The following is a 19,967-nucleotide window of genomic DNA, read 5'->3' as shown; positions in this document are numbered from 1 at the left end:
ATGCTACCGTTTGGAAGATGTAAAATTTTAAATGTTGAATAAAAATTAATTAAATAGAAAAATTGAAGAAGAAACAAAAAAAAAGTGGATGGGAGTAAAAAACACCCACCTGCTTCATCTCTCTCCCTTTTTTTTTTCTTCAATTTTTCTATTTAATTAATTTTTTATTCAACATTTCATCCTCATCATTCTTCTTCGAACAGATTTGTTTTCATTGATGGCACTTTACCGAAACCTGATTCTTCTTCTTCGGAACTTCATCTTTGGATCTGCTGCAATAGCATGGTGCGATCATGGTTGGTCCATTCTAACGTACTTTCTATTGCTCATAATATTCTTCGGCTTGATTCGGCTAGCACTATTTGAATCGATCTTCGTGATCATTTCTCCCCGAAGAACGCTCCGTGTATATTTGAGATTCAACGGGCTTTATCTACACACATTCAAGGTACTGTTTCGCCTATTACACGGTTATAAAGGGTTACAGTGATGAGCATTTATCCTACCGATCACTACCTACTTGCACGTGTGGTGCTCTCTCTCCTTTGCAATCCTACATTGATACGGATCACCTTCTTGATTTCCTTCAAGGATTCAATGACTCTAATGCGGCTATTCGTAGCCAGATTCTTTTGATGGATCCTTTGCCTTCTGTTCATAAGACCTATGTTCTATTGCTACAAGAAGAAAGGCAGTGTAGTCTTCATGTTCCCACCTCTATGCTGCCTAACCAGGCTGCAATGGCCACTTCTCGGCGCTCCACTTGCGCCCATGGATCTGACAGCTCATCTACAAAGCCTTTATCTCATTGTAGCTTCTATAAGAAGGATGGTCATACTAAGTCACGTTGCTTCAAGAAAAATGGCTACCCCGAATGGTGGCCTGCGCGCAATCCATCTAAGCGGACTGGGTCTGATTCCTCCTCTACCATTGGGTCTGTTCCACAAACTAAACTATATGCTTCAAGAAAAACCCATTTACCCTTACCAAAAAAATACCATTTACTATCACAATTAAAGGTTTAGAAAACTTGGATATTTGAACCATGCAGCTTGAAAATTGAATAGCTTTGATAAGAAGATAATAATGAGAGGATAAATAATGAGAAGATGCAATTGCATCGGATGTCTTGAATTGAATTCGTAATGGATGATATATACAAGTGTAGTAATCCTTAATCTATTCTTATATACAAAGAAAGAAATCCTAGGAGATAATTACAAAGATAATGAGATCCCAGGATATAATGGAAATGGAGACCCTGCCCAATAGCATCAAGATGGGGCTGCTGGAGTTGATGCATGAATTGGCTCAAGATATTGACAGCATGAGAAATGTTAAGGCGAGTGACGGTCAAATAAATTAAGCAACCGATTAACCGCCAATAAAAAGATGGATCACGAAGGACGATCCCCATGTCATTATCAAGTTTCAAATTTTGTTCCATAGGGGTATCTACAGGTTGGGTACTAAGGAGACCACAATCCTTCAAAATGTCAAGAGTATATTTGTGTTGATTGAGAGAAAGCCCAGTAGCAGAATGAGCAACCTCAATACCAAGAAAGTACTTTAGGGTGCTAAGATCCTTAATGTGAAATTGATCATGTAACATAGCCTTGACCTCGTCAACCAAGCTAATATCGGAACTGGTAATAACCAAATCATCAACATAGAGGATGATAAAACTGATGTCGTGCCATGATGTATATAAAACAAGGAATGGTTGGATTTAGAGTGGCGAAATCCAAAAGTGCATAAAGCCGTGGAGAATTTAGAGTACCACTGGCGGAAAGCTTGTTTGAGCCCATATAGTGACTTATGTAGTCGACAAACCAAATTCTCCCCTTACTCCGATAACCCGGAGGTGGGTGCATATAGACCTCTTCATCAAGATCGCCTAGACGAAATGCATTATTGAAATCCATTTGATGCAAAGACCAATCATGAACAATAGCAATGGCCAAAAGAATGCTGATAGTGACTAATTTGGCCACTAGTGCAAAAGTGTCATGAAAATCAACCCCTTCCACCTGGGTGTAGCCCTTAGCGATCGACCAGGCGCGCTTTGTAGCGCTGAATAGTACCATCTGAATTTTTTTTTAACTTTGTAAACCCACATAGAGCCAATAGCCTTCTTGCCAGATGGTAATGGAACAACGGACCAAGTCTGATTAGGAGTCAGGGCCTCAATTTCTTCTTTCATTGCATCACGCTATGCTTGGTGCCGCATGGCATCAGTAAAGGTAGAGAGTTCTGTATCACTGGACAAGGAGGTGAGAAATGCCAAATATTGAGGCGTAAATTTGGTATAATTCAAAAGGTAGAAAGGGGATAAGGTGTACCTGAGCCATTAACATGGATCGGTGCCATGTAGGATACTTATCACCGTCTAGCAGAGAAGTTACCAAGGATGTTCCAGTTTGATCACTCGAGTGGAGATACTAGGGAGAAGACATCGACAAAGCGAGCATAGTGAACGAAGCAAATGCATTCTCAGTATCCATGAAGGAAGAACCAGAATCGATGCCAGAGACCTAGACTGATGATACCATGATAATAAGATAATAATGAGAGGATAAATGATGAGAAGATGCAATTGCATCAGTTGTCTTGAATAGAATCCGTAATGGATGATATATACAAGTATAGTCCTTAATCTATTCCTATATACAAGGAAAGAAATCCTAGGAGATAAGTACAAGAATAATTACAAAGATAATGAGATCCTAGGAGATAAGATTTGCACAACACCATGAGGTGTCATGCTAAGAAGCTTCTTACAAGAAACATTATTGGGGTTCAGATTAACCAAAAGAGGGTTATAATTACAGCCTAAGGATTGTAAAACAGATACCAAAACATTCCTTCCATCAGAAAAGAAATCAGAAATTGCCATTGCCCTATCTAAGACTTCTTTGATTACAAAAGGTTTTTTTTTTTTTTTAATTAGACCATGTAATTAAATTTGGGTCTACTAGATTGGAGGTCAACAAAAGCAAAATTATTAACAATATTAAAAACTCCAGGCAACGCCAGTCCTTAGAAACGAGATTTAAGTACTCTAATCACCTTCTCATCAAAATTAAGAACTTTGTTTATGTTTTTGCTAGAAGATCATTGTATTAAGAAAAAAAAATAAGAACAAAGGGGTCAAACACAAGACCGCAAGTAGACCACTAACAAGGGCAGAGACGACCAACAGTCTCACCCCTAAATTAAGAACTTTGTTGAAATCTCCTACTAATAACATTATAGAAAGGAGCAGAGACGAGACAAACACCGAGATCTCATTCCAAAAATAGCTTTTACAGTCAAAGGGAGGGAGGGGTGACACAGGGAGATGCTAGTGTATACGTGCACAACCTGTCAATCTTCTTTCTTCCTATTGTGTAATGTCAAGTGTATATTTTGTAAGGGAAAAAGAACGTTACTTGGTCGCATGGTTCCTCCCCCAAGTCATAGGAGGCTAGGAGCACACAAATTTACTACCTTGCCCATTGTGAAATCAAAATATCCATCCATGTCAATGCCCCTACGTACGTTCTCATTGGCCACTTGTGCTGATGCAGGGACTTACACAACCAAGCAATGATCTCTTTCGCATTTGTATTGTATATACGAGAGTGTTTCTCCATTTAATGTTGCAGACCTAATTCTACTTTATCACTTTATCATTAGATTAAGCATATGATCTCCTAAGCAGTGCTATATATGTATTTAGAGAAAGAGCCAGCTGTGGGATATCTTTCCTTTCACATGTGATGACAAATCTTTCCTTGTTTAGATAAAATCCTTTGTACATGTAAACTCAATATTATCTGTATTTCTTTCCTAGTTTAGATCAATTAGGATCTCAATCTTTGTATAAGCTTATATATTCTCTTTTGAGAGAAATTAGAAATTAAAGAATACATTCAAAGGAAAGATATCCCACGACTGGCTCTTTCTCTCAATAATATGGAATACAAGAAAAAAAGAGAGAGGAAATAAACATATATACTCGTCTTTCCTTTGTTGTGGGTATCTACTTGGCTACTTCACTGTGGGCAATAATTGGGGAAAAGGGTACTTGGGACATTCAACTCACAAGGGGTAATATTGATCAAAAAGTGGGTTTTTCTATTCGCAAAGTTGAATTTTTCCTTTGTTTTTGTAATATTTTTTTCCCCTAAGGCTTATTTTGTTTTGGCATAAAATTTTCCATTTTATGTGTCAAATTTTACTTCGTACATGTAAAATTTTACATGTTGAAAATTTCTAATGTTTGTTTCCATAACAAAAACAAACCTTGGATCACTGTTCAACATTTAAAATTTTACATCTAAAATTTTTTGAAGTGAAAATTTTCAAGTAAAATTTTACATCGAAACAAATGGAGCCTTAACTTTTAGAATTAAGTTTTCCTCCATCAATGGAGGACGGTTCACCCACTATCCTAGGGTTCACAAATCCCTCCTAGGGTTGTAGTATGTTCCAAAATACCCATTTAATATCCTTTCCTGCCCTATTCCACCTTATGGTATCCCATTCACCATGGGTAGAGGGAAACTCAATCCTACCTTTTATATCTATTTCTTGCAGATCCAGATCCTCTGCTGCGCAGCTGCCCCAACTGCTCTGCTGCGTATACACAACAAGGCACGAAATGAGCGTCTTACCCCCACTCGAGCAGGGGTAAAACGCTCATTGCGCACCTTGCTATATCTGCCCGGCAAGGTAGTTGAACCAGCCGCGTGCAGCAGGAGACCCAAACCCATTTCTTGCGTGCCAAATTAACACAATGAATGAAACTTTGCACATACGTGCGTAGGTGCACATAAATTTGAGAGGAGTCAGGTGATTCTTGAATGACTCACAGCTGTTCAGATGGAATATTCTCACAGATTGGATCCTATCTGAACAGTTGTGAGTCGTTCACGTATGCTCACGTACATGAAGATTCCCCGCTCACACTTGAGAGGTAACCATCTGTCCTATTTTTGCCATTTACAAGGGAAGGAGTATTTATGAAAACAAAATAAACACGTGATTGGCTCTGAGATGTACGTCACATACGTACATTTTATGGAAACAAAACAAACTTGTGATTGGCTCTAAAATGTACATTCACCTGCACAAAATAAACATTATCCATTCTCAAATGAGCATGCAACTTGCTCCACATTCTGTTCTTACAAGAGACATACACAGAAATATTCAAACATCTAAGTCGGAATCTCACCAAACCGAATTCATCATAATCTATAAAAATTCAACCAAAAAATATTTATAAAAAGAAGAGATTACAGCATCTGAATTCCACATACAGTGGCCCTATTTAATTATTGACCAAAAAAGGTTTGATGAAACTTGAGTCTCCAACATTGGAGGTCAACAAAACAAAAATAATTTACAAAATTAAAAAGCTCCTAAGCACGCCAGTCTTAAGAAACGAGATTATAGCAATGAAAAAGTTTGTTGAAATCTCCTACTAAGATTATAGCAAGGCACAGTGACGAGACAAACACCGACATCTTTGGAAAGGGGGGCGGGGGGCGGGGGAGGGACATATGTGGAGATGATCCAATCTCAACATACGTGGGGAGATGATCCAATCTCAAATGAGCATGCAACTTGCTCCTCTTACAAGAGACGTACACAGAAATATTTAAACATCTAAGTCGTCTCACGAAATCGAATTCATCAAAATCTCTAAAAATTCAACCAAAAAAAACTATAAAAGGAGGAGATGTCAGAATCTGAATTCCACACACAGTCGTTAATCATAATTTCTACAGAAAGGCTAAGAAAATATGAAGATGAACCATGGTGATCGCCATTGCTCCTCTTTCCACCACCTCTGTTCCTTTCTCTTTCTCTTCATCTTCATTTTCCCTTCTGCTTCAGCTTCAGCTTCAACAGAACCAGCTCAAGCTGGTTACAAGGATCCAAGACTCCCAATCGAATACCGAGTCTCAGATCTCCTTTCTCGGATGACTACTCATGAAAAGATCGGCCAAATGGCCCAAATCGATATCTCCGTCGCTTCTCCTGATGTCCTTATTAATCATTCCATCGGTTCGTCCCCTCTGTTTTCTATAGTTTTCTAAAGCTGTATGTGTTTGGTATGCATTCCTGAAACGCATTCTAGGTTGGTTTTGCATTCTCTGATGAGGAAAACAATTATTTTTATCATTTGAGAATGTGAAATCAACATAGAATGCATACCAAACACTGCCTAAGTTTTTCATTCTTGTTTGAAACTTAATTTTCTTGAATTCTTTGAAGCTCAAGAAGATGAAACACTGACGATGAGAGTTATTCTGGTTATCAATTTCAGGGAGTGTAGTGAACGGAGTAGTGCCGGTCGGTCATCCTGTTATAGCGCCAAACGCGACCCCTGCAATGTGGGCGGACATGATCGATGGGTTCCAAAAGTCTGCGTTGTCGGCAAGGCTTGGGATTCCCATGATATATGGTACTGACGCAATCCATGGCCATAATAACGTCCTCGGTGCCACTATTTTTCCTCATAACATCGGCCTTGGAGCTGCAAGGTTTCTCCATCTTCCTCCTCTGTTCCTGTGAATCTGTGCAACTGTGGGAGAAACAGAAGCTTGAGATCATTTAAAGATAAATTGTTATCAGATTTTAGGCTAATATTTTCCTGTTTCCTCATTTTCTTGTTTTGTTTCGATGAAGGGACGAGGATTTAATGGTGAAGATCGGAAGTGCCACTGCTTTGGAGGTTCAGGGCACCGGAATGCCGTACGCTTTTGCTCCCTGTATTGCTGTAAGCTCTCTTTCTCTCTCTCTCTCTCTCTCTCTATGGTAAGAGCGAAGTTGTCATTTAGAGCAGTAAAGCTATACAACCGTTGCAGGAATGTTCATGTTAGGGTTTAGGGTTTAAGCACAAGGTTGCTTAAAGCATTACACCCTGAGTATCTAGTTTGGAATACCCAGATTGCTGCCTCCAGCTAGTATTTATAGGAAAACTAGGGTATAGGTCAGATGGACTAATTACTAGATTGCTCCTCACAGTCTGGATATTAATACAAATAGGATTATATTAAAACATATGAAGGGATATTACATAAATACCCTTACAGTTCATGCTACCCGGTTCACAGCCAAAGAAATGAAATCAAAAAAGACACTTTAGAAAATACAAAAACCAAAGAGGATATTTATGAAGCCAAAGGAGTGACAATATCCAATTTCTTTGGTTGAAAGCACGGGTAGCTGGAGCATTCTTGCAACCTGGTTAGCAGCAATTTTTTTTTTAACTTTTCAAATGATGGATGATATTTGTGAGATTTTTTAGTTTATAGGAAGCCCATGCCTGTTTGGGATTAATTTAAGGGAAAAAGATCTCTGTCGGTAGTGTGGCCTACGCCAGCACTCCCCTGGGTCTATCTCTTTCCTCCTCATGTGAAAAGACACATCTGCCCCCTTGTATTAAGGAGGAGAGAGATAGGGGACACATAAAAGTGCTGGCGTAGCCCACACTCATGGGCAGAAAACTGTTTCCCTTAATTTAATTAAGGGTTACAACTTCTAGAAACCTTCTACCTACTTTAATTGTCTTTGTAATAAAAAAGATTTGATCAAAAAATCATACACGATTGTGTAGAGACCGTATAAAAAAATATATGTTATTATTTAAAAATCATTTAATGCAGTATTTATATAATTGGATATCTATTCATTTAAAAAAACCAATCTTAGTTCCAACCTAAACTACCAGTGGAACGGCCACTTCAAAGCCCTAAGTCACTAATCAGGTTAGAAATCGCAGGAGATTTGGCTCCTGTCCTGCCGTGGTGGGAGCTGGAGCGTCCAGCACCCATCTAGGATTTTGCCACGTGGACAGGACAAGATCCCACGGCCAAAATAGCAGACGGCTTCTTTAACCCAAAATGGTCCCTTCGTCCTCTCTCACCCGAAGTTTATGATGAACCTGACCCGATTAATTTTTGAAATTTGAAACCCAAATAACAAAAGTCGAACCCATTTTCCCGTTTCATCTTCCCCCCTTTCGTTTCTCTCTCCATTATCTTCTTCACCTCGACGAACCCTAGCACCGGCAAACGCCGCAGCGGAGTTGCGGTTAAGGATTCTCTCTCTCTCTTTCTCTCTGGCACACCCTCGGTCTCTATCGGTTATTTGGTTGCTGCTTTGGAGGTTGTAGAGTGAAATAACACAGAGGAACCTATCCCTGACCAACCCTTTGGCCTTGAAGTGGTGAAGTTGATTGGCATTCTCTCTCTCTATCTGTCAGAAGTTTTTAAGGTCCAAATGTTTCTTGTTTGGATTAACAATATCAAAGGAACCAGATGGCCAGATCATGAGCTACTAGGAATGACGACTCGTCTGATCAGTTCAGTGCAGATTTGTAATAGAAGAGAACTGAAAAGATGGTTTCCCATTCGGTGTTCTCAAATTTTTAATGTATATCAACTCCTACTGACCTTAATCCCACTCAAGGTTTGGTAAAACATAATGGCCGAACCATAACCAGAAAATTGGACATCTTTTTATTAGATTAATCCCCTGAGCTGCTGCTTTTATAGAAGACTCTTCAATCTCTTGTACAAAATCAAACAGGTTTACATGGAAAAAAAATACGACCCCTTTACAAATGTAGTAACCTTTACAATGTAAGACCAGATTGCTGCTGCTATCCCATTAACTCAAGTGTGTCAACATCTGCGTGGAAGACAACTTACTGATCAAGACGGCTCCATTTGAAGGTGCTTTTGCTTAATCGGAAAAAAGAAATCTTAGGTCATCTGCTGTTAATTTTCCCAGGTCCTTAGGAGAACTACCAACATTCCTATAAAACCCAAAGGAACAATAGTAGACTCCTCCAGATCTCTTCACCTGGTTCGACGCTCACCGGTGCTAGGGTTCGTCGAGGTGAAGACGATAATGGAGAGAGAAACGAAAGGGGGGAAGATGAAAGGGGAAAACGAAAGGGGGAAATATGAAAATTTGGGTTTCAAATTTCAAAAATTAATCGGGTCGGGTTCATCATAAACTTTGGGTGAGAGAGGACGAAGGGACCATTTTGGGTTAAAGAAGCCGTTTGCTATTTTGGCCGTGGGATCCTGTCCTGTCCACGTGGCAGAATCCTAGATGGGTATTGGACTCTCCAGCTCCCGCCATGGCAGGACAAGAGCCAAATCCAATCGCAGGAGCAACTTTCTCATCCCTAGTAGTATAGTATCTGTTGTTCCTATACCATTTCGAAGAAAGAGTAGGTTCCCGATCCCTCAAAAGTAGCACCTACTATTGGATAATCAATATCTCTTACCACGGCTGTGGTCTCATCCATCTTTTAACTAATTAATCTCTTTGAATGTGTGGAACTGCAGGTGTGTAGGGATCCGCGGTGGGGTCGATGCTACGAGAGCTACAGCGAAGATACGCAAATTGTGAGGAGCATGTCCAAGATCATACTAGGCCTACAAGGCTACCCTCCTCAAAATCATACCCTTGGTTACCCCTTCGTCGCTTCTGGGTACTTGCTTTTTCTGTTTAAAGTGTATTTCCATTTTCACACCTACTGAGATCGAATCCTCTGCACATACATGCACCTAAAGATCTAGGCTATGTTTGGTATGTATTCTAGGTAATTTTGCATTCTTAGACAATAAAAACAACTATTTTTACTATTCGAGAATGCGAAATTGACCTAGAATGCATTCCAAGAATGCATACCAAATGCAGCCCTAATATCATTATACTATTTTACCTTCTATTTGTATCGTATCATCAATCTGGTATCAGTTCAACAATGATACCAATATAATATGATATGACCAATTCGATGATACCGATTCCCAAAACGGTGGTCTCTAGTTATTTATTGGACGGTATAGATTCTAAATTATGATGATTGTTATTGAATGGATCCATTACAGGGGAAGGAAAGTGCTGGCTTGTGCAAAACACTACGCCGGCGATGGTGGGACACAAGGAGGGGTCGACGAGTACAACACGGTGACCACATATGATGACCTGTATCGCATTCACATGACCCCTTATATTGATGCAATAGCCATGGGGGTGTCAACAATCATGGCTTCTTACTCTAGCTGGAACGGGATCAAGATGCATGCCAACTCTTTCCTCCTCACTCGCATTCTCAAACAAGAGATGTCCTTCCAGGTAGCATAATATCATCATACAACATCTCTAAATTTACATTTCTACCCTTAATCTGGTCCTGACACCCTAGTGGTCATCACTTTGTATATCCTACTACATGGGACAGGGTATGGTCATATCAGACTGGGAAGCAATTGACCGAATGACCAACCCACCCGGTTCACACTACAAAGAAAGCCTGAAGGCAGCCATCAACGCTGGAATCGACATGGTCATGATCCCTTACAAATACCAGCAATACCTCACATACATGACGGAGCTTGTGTCATCCGGCGAGATTCCTATCAGTAGGTTTGACGATGCTGTGAGGCGAATCCTTAGGGTGAAGTTCATTCTTGGGCTTTTTGAACAGCCCATGGCTGACCGGTCTCTCCATTCCATGGTTGGACACAAGGTTAGTCTCAAAACCCAACTGAATTAATTGATTTCATTGATATGGGTATTTTGGTCATTAAATTTGGTTTAACTTTTCAACCTTTTGGACCCACAGAAACATAGGGAATTGGCAAGAGAAGCCGTGAGGAAGAGCTTGGTGTTGTTGAAGAATGGGAAGGGAGAGGAGAAGATGCTTCCTTTGAGTAAGAATGCCCCCAAGGTCCTTGTGGTTGGGTCTCATGCACACAACATCGGCTACCAATGTGGAGGGTGGACTATATCATGGAAAGGCACCTCAGGCAACATCACCAAAGGAACAACCATCTTAGAAGGCATCAAGAGGGTTGTTAGCAAGCAGACCCAGGTCGTGTTCCAAGAAAAACCAGACAAGCAATTTGTTAACAAGAATCGGGATTCTTCCTATGCGATCGTGGTTGTCGGCGAGCTCCCATATGCGGAAACAGATGGTGATAGCAAAGATCTCAAGCTGGTGTTGGACGGAGAGGAGACTATCAAGACTGTGTGCAAGGAGGTGAAATGTCTGGTTATCGTTGTGTCGGGTCGACCCGTTGTGATAGAGCCTTATGTTGACATGATGGAGGCATTGGTGGCTGCTTGGCTTCCAGGGAGTGAAGCTGGAAAAGGGATTGCTGATGTTATATTTGGGGATTGTGATTTCCAGGGTAAGCTTCCAAAGACATGGTTCCGGCGGGTAGACCAGCTGCCGATGAATTTTGGGGATCCGTATTATGACCCGCTGTACCCATTTGGGTATGGGCTCCAGATGGGTATCCAATCGCACAAAAGAGGTTCTGCAACTTCTTTTTCATCTATTTGATTCGTTATGGTATAGATTATAACAAAAAAGTTGTACATAAAGGGCCATATGAGGATCAGAAGGGTATTTTAGTTGTAGCATTTGTATAATTGTTGTTTTGATCAATGAAAATTTATGAAATACCACGGTTGTGATTGGTATGCGTTCTTGGAATGCATTATAGGTTGATTTTGCATTCTCAGGTAATAAGAACAACTATTTTTATCATATGTGAAATCGACTTAGAAAGCAAACATAATAGGAGTTTTTCTAATACATTCATGGAAGCGGAGGCAATCCAAGATGGATTATATGTTGGACAAGTGTGTGTCCATTAAACCAGGTTCGGTCCGGTTCAACCCAGTTCACATTTGTATTAAACTTTTATACATTTTAGTTTAATATTGTCACATGCGATATAAACTTTTTGAGCATTATGTGCCCGTAAGTTTTACTTAAAATGGTAGTCACGACTAGGGTTTGGGCTGGGCACCCTTATCATATGGTCATCGCATTGGGTATACCTAGACATGTGATGTCAGGATACAAATGCAAGTACTCACATGTTGATGTGTGTATTGGCGAAGAATCTACTTTGTCGATTCCCTCACGTATTATTGCCAGATGTACGAAGGGATAAACATGTGTCACCGACACCCTTTGCCTGAGAGGACCCTATCACTGCAAAGAGTGATCGCATTCTTTGGTTCATCAATGATTGAGACTCAAGTGAGTCAAAGCCGATGTTCTGGGAATGCGTGAACACTTTGTGAGTGAAGGAGTTACCCAACATGGTTACCACTGCCCGATTGGGGAACACCAAGATTGAGACTGTCTGTGTATGGTCGGATCGAAATCTGGATCCAGTGCCGTTTTGGAAATGGTTTTGCAAAAATCTATTTTACATAAAATAATATAATATATATGATTATTTGAACAAAGTGTTTTATCGAGTTTTGCGGGACCCGATCAGATGCACAGACACTCTTATATGGACATGTACTATGGATTGGGGTTTGGCAGTACATGTGTACATGCTCTAGATTCCATAATGATGGTGTTGATTAGTGGGGGGGGTTGTATATGATAATTTGTTATCATATAGGGAGTTATTTGGAATTTGCTAATTTAATTAGTTCTTTATTTAATTAATGGATTGGTGCTAATTGTAATTATCCATAAATATTAAATAAAGTAACTAATTAATACTTTCCCTATTAGATTCTGCTTCTTCACCAATTAGAAGCACTTTGAGTTTAAATGGAACTGCCAAACAAAGAGAAAGAGAGAGACAAACTCTCACTGGGATTAATTTTAATCCCTTCAGGGTTTTTAGAAAACCCTAGCTCTATATATAGAGGACCAAAAACGCAGAGGGGGCAGTGCTCCACGTTTTTGCCTGGCCCCCTCTCTCCTGCATTTTGGTCTCTCTCTCCCTCTTTGAGATCTCTTCTTCTTCTTCTTGTTTCTCTCACCTGTGATTGAGAGTTAGGGTTTTGAGAAAACCCAGATCTGTGCTTGAAGAATTTGAGAGCATCTAGGATTGGCTTGAAGAACCTTGGTAGCGCTACTTTGGAGGTTCAGATCCGTTTACTTGGAGCGCTCATTGGAGGAAGAACCATTATCTATTGAAGGAGCAACACTTGAGGCTCACCAGGTTAGCAATTCTTCTTGATATTAATTATTGTTTATTCATGGGATGCGAAAGAAACCCGAATCGATTTATTTCCACTACGCATTCGGGCATGGGATGGATCCCTCTTGCCATGTGATGGATTAGAGATGAGTTTCTCTATCCCTACTGCATTCCATAATTGCATGGGACACATGAGGAAAGGGAAAACCGTAACAGGGATGCACTGGGGTTCCCATGGGCACCCATAGGAAACCCTAAAATTAGAATGGGCTGCCCATAGCGTGCAATACCCTAATTTGTTTATAATTGGTTTCCCTACGGAATCAACCTTGATCCCATGGATCGTAGTATTGCCTACATTATAGAGGTTGATGTAGAAATCGCAACCAAGGAATATCGATTGGGAAAACAATTACCATTAATCTAAAGGGAATGTCAATTGGTGTAACAATCTTATTTAGTTTATGAAGGAGAGCAGATGGCATACACTTTTTTTGAGCATTTTTTGTATTCAGTTTTTTCTTTGCTTGACAAGTAACATTTGGGAAAGAAAGCCTTTGTAAAAGGAGACAAATAATTGTGCAAGCTAAATCTATAAAATAAAATAGAGTATACGAACCACCATTGTTCATCAACTAGAGCAGTAGTTGCCGAGTATGTTGATAGGGGAGTCCATAATCAAATCAAATCTATGTCAAAAAAGAAGTCCCATACATTGTTGGAGGAGGATTGAAACACACTATATTTTTAGATTCTAAATTATCTTCTTCAATATTAGATTGAGTTGTCTGTGTTTACAGCAAATTATATTCTTAATCATTTTTTTTTTACTCATGTTGTGTTTTTGTTTGGAAGATAGCAGACCTCGGCACAATGGTAAGGTTGCTCCATTACGACCTAGTGGTCTTGGGTTTAAGTTAAGAAACAGCCTCCTCCAAACCATGCAGTGGAAGGAGCCTGATGTACTGGGTACACCAATGGTGAAGCTCATGCACCGGAAAAAGTGGCTTCTCTTTGTAAATGCTGACATCCTATTGGATAAGTTCTTCTCTTCTTTCTTTCAATAATATTTTCATTTTTTCCTGATGACAAAAAAATATCTAATTATTCATCGGTTCAATTTGAACCTACGCATATCTTGCAATGTGGAGAAATTAATCTTTGAAAATCCAGTGTATCTAAAGAAAGTTGAACAATAGCAAAGCATGTGTTTGAAATGGATAAAAAAAAATGGGGGTGCTGTTCTCTGTGCCGCAGCGCAGGCTGCGCCCAGGCACATGGGGGTGGATGCAATGACCACCTTGGCCCCTGCATAGGCTACCCGGCCATGTGCCTGGGCGCAGCCTGCGCTGCGGCACAGAGAATATTCTCCCAAAAAAATGACCAAATTAACCGTCCAACTTAAGGAAAACAATTTACTAATAAAAAGAACCGTCATATAGGCGGCTATGGAAAGATACTTTTCCCAATAAAAAGGAAAAAAAAATTTCTTCACTATGCGGTGAAGATTCACCACACCATCCCAGATTCAAAAATCCTATGAGGTTTTAGTAAGTTCCCCCAAAATATCCTCTGGTGCACATCTGAATCCATTCACCGTGGTTAAAGGAAAACTCGTCCTAAAAAGAAAACCTTAAACAATTAAAAAAAAAAAAATAAAGACTAGTTCTTGTTTTTATTTGATCCAATCTTATACATGTATACTAATTCAAATTTCAAACATGATTTATTGAGAAAAAGACAGCCCGAGAAAATAATAGGTCAAACTAGGAATCAAGAAAAGTTATAAAAAAAGGTCAAAATGCTCAAAACTCAAAGACAAATGTGTGTAGATTATTAAACATGAGGAGATCTATTACCTCATTCTATTTTTCTTAATGGATCAGTCATGATTCATCCATGACACAAGATAAGATGACTCACTCATGAGTCATGACTATCCAGATAAGTCCATTCTTACTCTTTATAGCATTACCACTTTCGGATAACGTTATGGTGTTCCATAATAGGATTATCAGTAAATAAAGTAAGGGAAGCAATTTTCTGTTCGGGAGTGTGGCCTACGCCAGCACTTCCATGTGTCTATCTCTCTCTTCCATAAACAAGGGGGCAGAGCTGTCTTTTCATATGGGGAGGAGATAGGCCATACTCCCGAACAGAGTTCTTTTTCCATAAAGTAATAGAACACAAGGTCCATTGAAAGAATACAAAACAATGAACCCATCGGATCTAACATGAATCACAGAATCTAGATGAAACTGGCTGGGATGTATATTTTCATTTTTTATTGGGAAAATTACTTGTACACCCTTTAGAATATTGCCTGTTTTCTTAATATTTCCTATTTTTCAAAACCTTACTTGAACACCCCCTCCATTTTATGATTTCTTTCAAGTAGGTCCTGTCCGTTAGTTAGTCACCCTTTAGTGATGACATCATGAGTTAGAAAAATTCTAAATACCCAAACTATCCTTTATAGGTAGTGAAGTGACCCTTTTACCCCCTCCTCATCCTCCTCCTCCTCCTTCTTCTTCTTCTTCTTCTCCCTCCTGCAACCCATCCACGCCTACCCTCTACTGCATCGAATTTCCAACACCACTATTTTGTGCCTGTGAAATGGAAAAAAAATTTGAAATAACCCTAAGAATTCCATATTTCTAGATACAAAGGCTGGTTCTAGGGTTCTTGGGGATCGATTCCATCTCATTTTAAATTCAGAGATAGAATAGAAATGGATGCTCAAGAACCCTAAATCTGTCTCCGGATTTAAAATACATCCATAGTGAGAGTCTATCTCTAATAGAATTTAAGATTAAAAGAGGGGAAAGAGTTGATGGAACCACCAAGAAGGTCACGAAAGGGGATGGGAATGGCTCATCATCTTTGAACGATGACTATCCTAGATGGCTTGATTCCATGGAGCCCAAATTGGTTCTCTACGTTTGTTTTGGGACTTCACCTTGCTTTCCTGCAGCTCAATTGAGTGAGATTGAGTCGGGTCTTGCAGCATAAGGGTATCCCTTCATCTGGGGTGATGGCTTCCAGCCGGGGTCAAAGAGAAAGAAATGGGATTTTCTCCTCAAACTTTTGATATGTTTCATTTTATCTCAACCCATCTGGGTCTTGTATAACCTTGCTTCAATTAGCTTTGAGCCCTATTGAATCCCTTAATTGTTGAGATCTTCCCTCAACTGCAACTGCCCTCAAAATCAAAGATGGGATCGAAGAACTATTGAGAAATCAGGAAAAGATAAGGACGTTGATGATTGACTGCTAATCTTCTTCAATAAAAATAGAGAAATCACTCACCTGTTTTGAGTTTTGGGATTGTTTACACCCAAATTTCGCCCAAGATCTTCGGTCACGAAGCCAGAGTGGGTGCTGACTGAAGATTGCTTCTCTCGGGTAGAAGGGGGTGTTCACTCTGCTCGGTCAAGAGGGAGTAGCAGTTGCAATTGATCAGCACCGACGGTTATGATTGGTCAGGTGGTTACTTTTCGTGCAAACAGTTAGAGCAGAATCAGGAGGTATGGGAGATAGTGGCTAGCATGGTAACCAACTAATCCGCGATTCTGCAGATCACATAAATAGCAGGGGAAGAATACAGAGAGGATCATCAATCAAATACCCAAAAACTTGCATCTTTTATTTATCTTTACTTTCTCAATTCTAGCTTAGCAATGGTGTGATCTTAAGGAGTTTATTTCCTGTGCCTTTATGCATTGCACTGTAGACTGTTCATCCCGGACACTAGTCCATAGTAAATACACATTTCCTTTGTCTTCATCTACTGTCTATCTTTGTGAAAGTCCTTGGATTACCGAGGCAAGAGTAGAACCCACATTGTGAGCAATCGCTCTTCTCTTGATCTAAGTTCCCGGACTATAGAGTTTGGGGGAAACAGGGATTAATAATACATATTTGTGGGTTGCAGCAGGAAGAAGAAGAAGGGTAAGTTGATCATTTAACTTCATAAGGGTAATCTCATTCCACCCTATCATATGCTTTTGACAATCAAGTTTAAAGACTACTCATTCATGTTCCCTTTATGATTTTTTAGGAAGTGAAAAATCATCTTTGTCGGTTGACACCAATACTAATAGCTGGCTGATATCCTATCATTGCACGGTACTACGATCACAATGGTATAATGGTCAAAATACCCTATGGTATCGGTATCTTTGAGGGTAAAACTTTTCATTACATCCGATACTGTTTGATATCATCCCCATTCCGCAAAATGCTTCTGCATTGCTATGTATGAGGTATCCAAATTCCTAATCTTACAGAGTACTTTCTCTCTTGGCTTGTTTGAGTTACAATATTGCCCTTGCTAATAGGTTAATAGTTGTTACTTTAATTTAATTTCAATTTTAAGAATTGGAAGAAAAAAAAATCCTAGACAGACACGTTTACAGAGGTTCTAATGCAGGCTCGGTCGGAAGATACGGATCGGGAGAGTCAAACACACGAACACAAGAAGAAAGACATCATGACGGGTTTAACGTGATTCTTCAAGGACACGGAAAAATTGCAACTCTTCAGAGATGCAATGTAACATTCCAGGGTTACGAGGGAGAACACTTCAAGGTTCAAAATACTCAACAGAGTAAACTTTCATTAAGCTTTGGAGGAGAGCGAGAAGTTGTGATGACGCCCAGACATAGAGGTGGTCGTACAACTCCCGTGGGGAACATCAACACAAGAGATGAAATTCAGACGACAGCGAATGATGTTGCGGACTAACAAATCTTTGTTCAAGTTGATTTGAGTAAATCCCCAATTTTCGACGAGTACCAGGATGAGTACGACGACGAACATGGAGTTTTCGAAAGTCTTGAACTAGATTTCATTTTGAAAGCACAACAGTATTTCTACCCATATCACGATGAGGTAGCCACACTTAACTCATATTACCCAGAAGTGCACAGTCAAGTGATCCAATGCATTAGCACTATTAATGCATATGTTGATCCATTTTTGGAGGTGATGACATTGCAATTTGAATGTCAATTTCTTCAAGTCGTCAGCAATGGAAATAGACCAAATTTGGTTTCATCTTTAGAGGATGTTTTGTTCGACAAATCTAATGCGAGAAAACGGAATCACATTTGTGTTCCAATTCGTAGCTGAGATGTGCGAGTATCTTTGTACAATCAACAACACCAAGGTACATTTCAAGTTGTTTTTGTTTGATCCGGGTGGACGACAAACACCATTTATTGGAACAAGAGTTCGAGGATGAACTCTTTTTCAACCTGGAGGAAATGATGCAAGCCCCGACTTGCATGCCAAACAGGGCCAAGATCAAGCTTCATCGGTTCAGCCTAGGTCACATCACTCCTTGTCATGTGGACTTGACTTCAAGAAGAGCTTTAATCAATTGCAATCAGCCCCGACCGATTGCTACAAGAATCACTTTCCTATTTTTGAGGGATAGCTAGAGATTGTTAAAGAGATATATTTTCCTATTTTAGAGGAGATTGACCGATTACTAAAGGGATTACAATTTCCTATTTTAGAGGAAGAGATTGCTATTATTTTGGAAATCTAATTCTAGAAAGAGGATAAGCGTGTAACAAGAAGTTGGAACCCTTCTCCTATATTTTAGGAATGGAATATACACAAGGTCATGCTTGGACAAATTTCACAAGGAAACACGTACAATTTAAACATTTATGCCACATGGACAGCCTTGGACGAATTTGAAGAAAGACGAGAGACAGTTTCTTAATTTAGTTTTATTAATTTTAGTATATTTTTATGTCAAGGATCCTAGCTTAGTTTAAGATTTATTTGGATATTTATTTTCTTTTATTTTATAATGCAATTTCTGATTTAATCATAGCCGTAGGATAGATTGCAATTAGGGCTTGAGAATTAGAGTGTTATTTTCTCTTTAAATATATAAGAGCTTTACTATTTCAACAGAAAAGAGGGATTAATGAAAGTTTACACTGTTGAGTATTTTGAACCTTGAAGTGTTCTCCCACGTAACCCTGGAAAGTTACGTTGCATCCCTGAAGGGTTGTAGTTTTCCTGTGTCCTTGAAGAGTCGCGTTAACCCCGTCGTGATGTCTTTCTTCTTGTGTTCGAATGTTTGACTCTCCCGATCTGTATCTTCTGACCGAGGCTGCATTAGGTTCTCTAAACAAGCACCCTCAAATTTTGTCAAATGTAAAATTATGTGGCAGCTCCAACCCTTGGAAATAAGAGAAATTACTAGATTGGGCCACTAAGAAACCTGATTTGCACAACACCATGAGGTGGCATACTAAGAAGCTTCTTATAAGAAACATTATGAGCGTTCAGATTAACCAAAAGAGATTTAAGTACTCTAAACCTTCACATCAAAATTAAGAAATTTGTTGAAATCTCCTACTAAGATTATAGAAAGGAACAGAGACGAGACAAACACCGAGATCTCATTCCAAAAATAGCTTTTACAGTCAAAGGGAGAGGGGAAGGGGAGGGGGAGGGGAACACAGGGAGGTGGTAGTGTATGCGTGCAACCTGCCAATGTTCTTTCTCCCTATTTTGTAATGTCAAGTGTATATTTTATAAGGGAAAAAGAGCGTTGCTTGGTCGCATGGTTCCATCGCCAAGCCATAGGAGCACCCAAATTTACTGTCTTGCCCAATGTGAAATCAAAATATCCATCCATGTCGATGCCCCTACATACGTTCTCATTGGCCCCTTGTGCTGATGCAGGGACTTACACGACCAAGCAATGGTCTCTTTCCCATTTGTAATGTACATATACGAGAGTGTTTCTCCATTTAATGTTGTAGAACTAAACCTACTTTATCATTAGATTAAGCAGATGATCACCTAAGCACTGCTACATATGGAATACAAGAAAAAAAGAGAGGAAAAAACATATATTGTTACACCCGCGCCCGGATTTACTATTTAATAATGTTTTCTCTCTCATGTGACTTGTAGATTCTACTGCCGTGTATGCTGGTGAGTTGTTTTCACTTGTGG

The 19,967-nt window shown here is 39.6% G+C and overlaps 1 protein-coding gene across 1 annotated transcript; it reads left to right on the top strand.

Annotated features, from left to right (window-relative positions):
* The first annotated feature begins 5,913 nt into the window (after positions 1 to 5,913).
* LOC122645236 (beta-glucosidase BoGH3B-like) lies at positions 5,914 to 11,365 on the top strand. The gene is made up of 7 exons (XM_043838567.1): positions 5,914 to 6,057; positions 6,320 to 6,536; positions 6,682 to 6,772; positions 9,357 to 9,502; positions 9,906 to 10,152; positions 10,259 to 10,546; positions 10,643 to 11,365. The coding sequence occupies exons 1-7, from the start codon at positions 5,973 to 5,975 to the stop codon at positions 11,363 to 11,365; spliced, it is 1,797 nt and encodes a 598-aa protein (XP_043694502.1). The 5' UTR covers positions 5,914 to 5,972.
* The last annotated feature ends 8,602 nt before the right edge of the window (positions 11,366 to 19,967 follow it).

This window comes from Telopea speciosissima, chromosome 11, assembly GCF_018873765.1.
Source record: "Telopea speciosissima isolate NSW1024214 ecotype Mountain lineage chromosome 11, Tspe_v1, whole genome shotgun sequence".
NCBI lineage: Eukaryota > Viridiplantae > Streptophyta > Magnoliopsida > Proteales > Proteaceae > Telopea > Telopea speciosissima.
This window is presented reverse-complemented; position numbering and strand designations above follow the sequence as displayed.

What these genes read in the sequence shown, in the direction of transcription:
- LOC122645236 (XM_043838567.1), top strand. Translation starts at nt 5,973, where the DNA reads ATGACTACTCATGAAAAGATCGGCCAAATGGCCCAAATCGATATCTCC. An exon ending in CTTTTGCTCCCTGTATTGCT is followed by an intron (nt 6,773 to 9,356) that starts GTAAGCTCTCTT and finishes GTGGAACTGCAG; the next exon opens with GTGTGTAGGGATCCGCGGTG. An exon ending in TACCCCTTCGTCGCTTCTGG is followed by an intron (nt 9,503 to 9,905) that starts GTACTTGCTTTT and finishes GATCCATTACAG; the next exon opens with GGGAAGGAAAGTGCTGGCTT.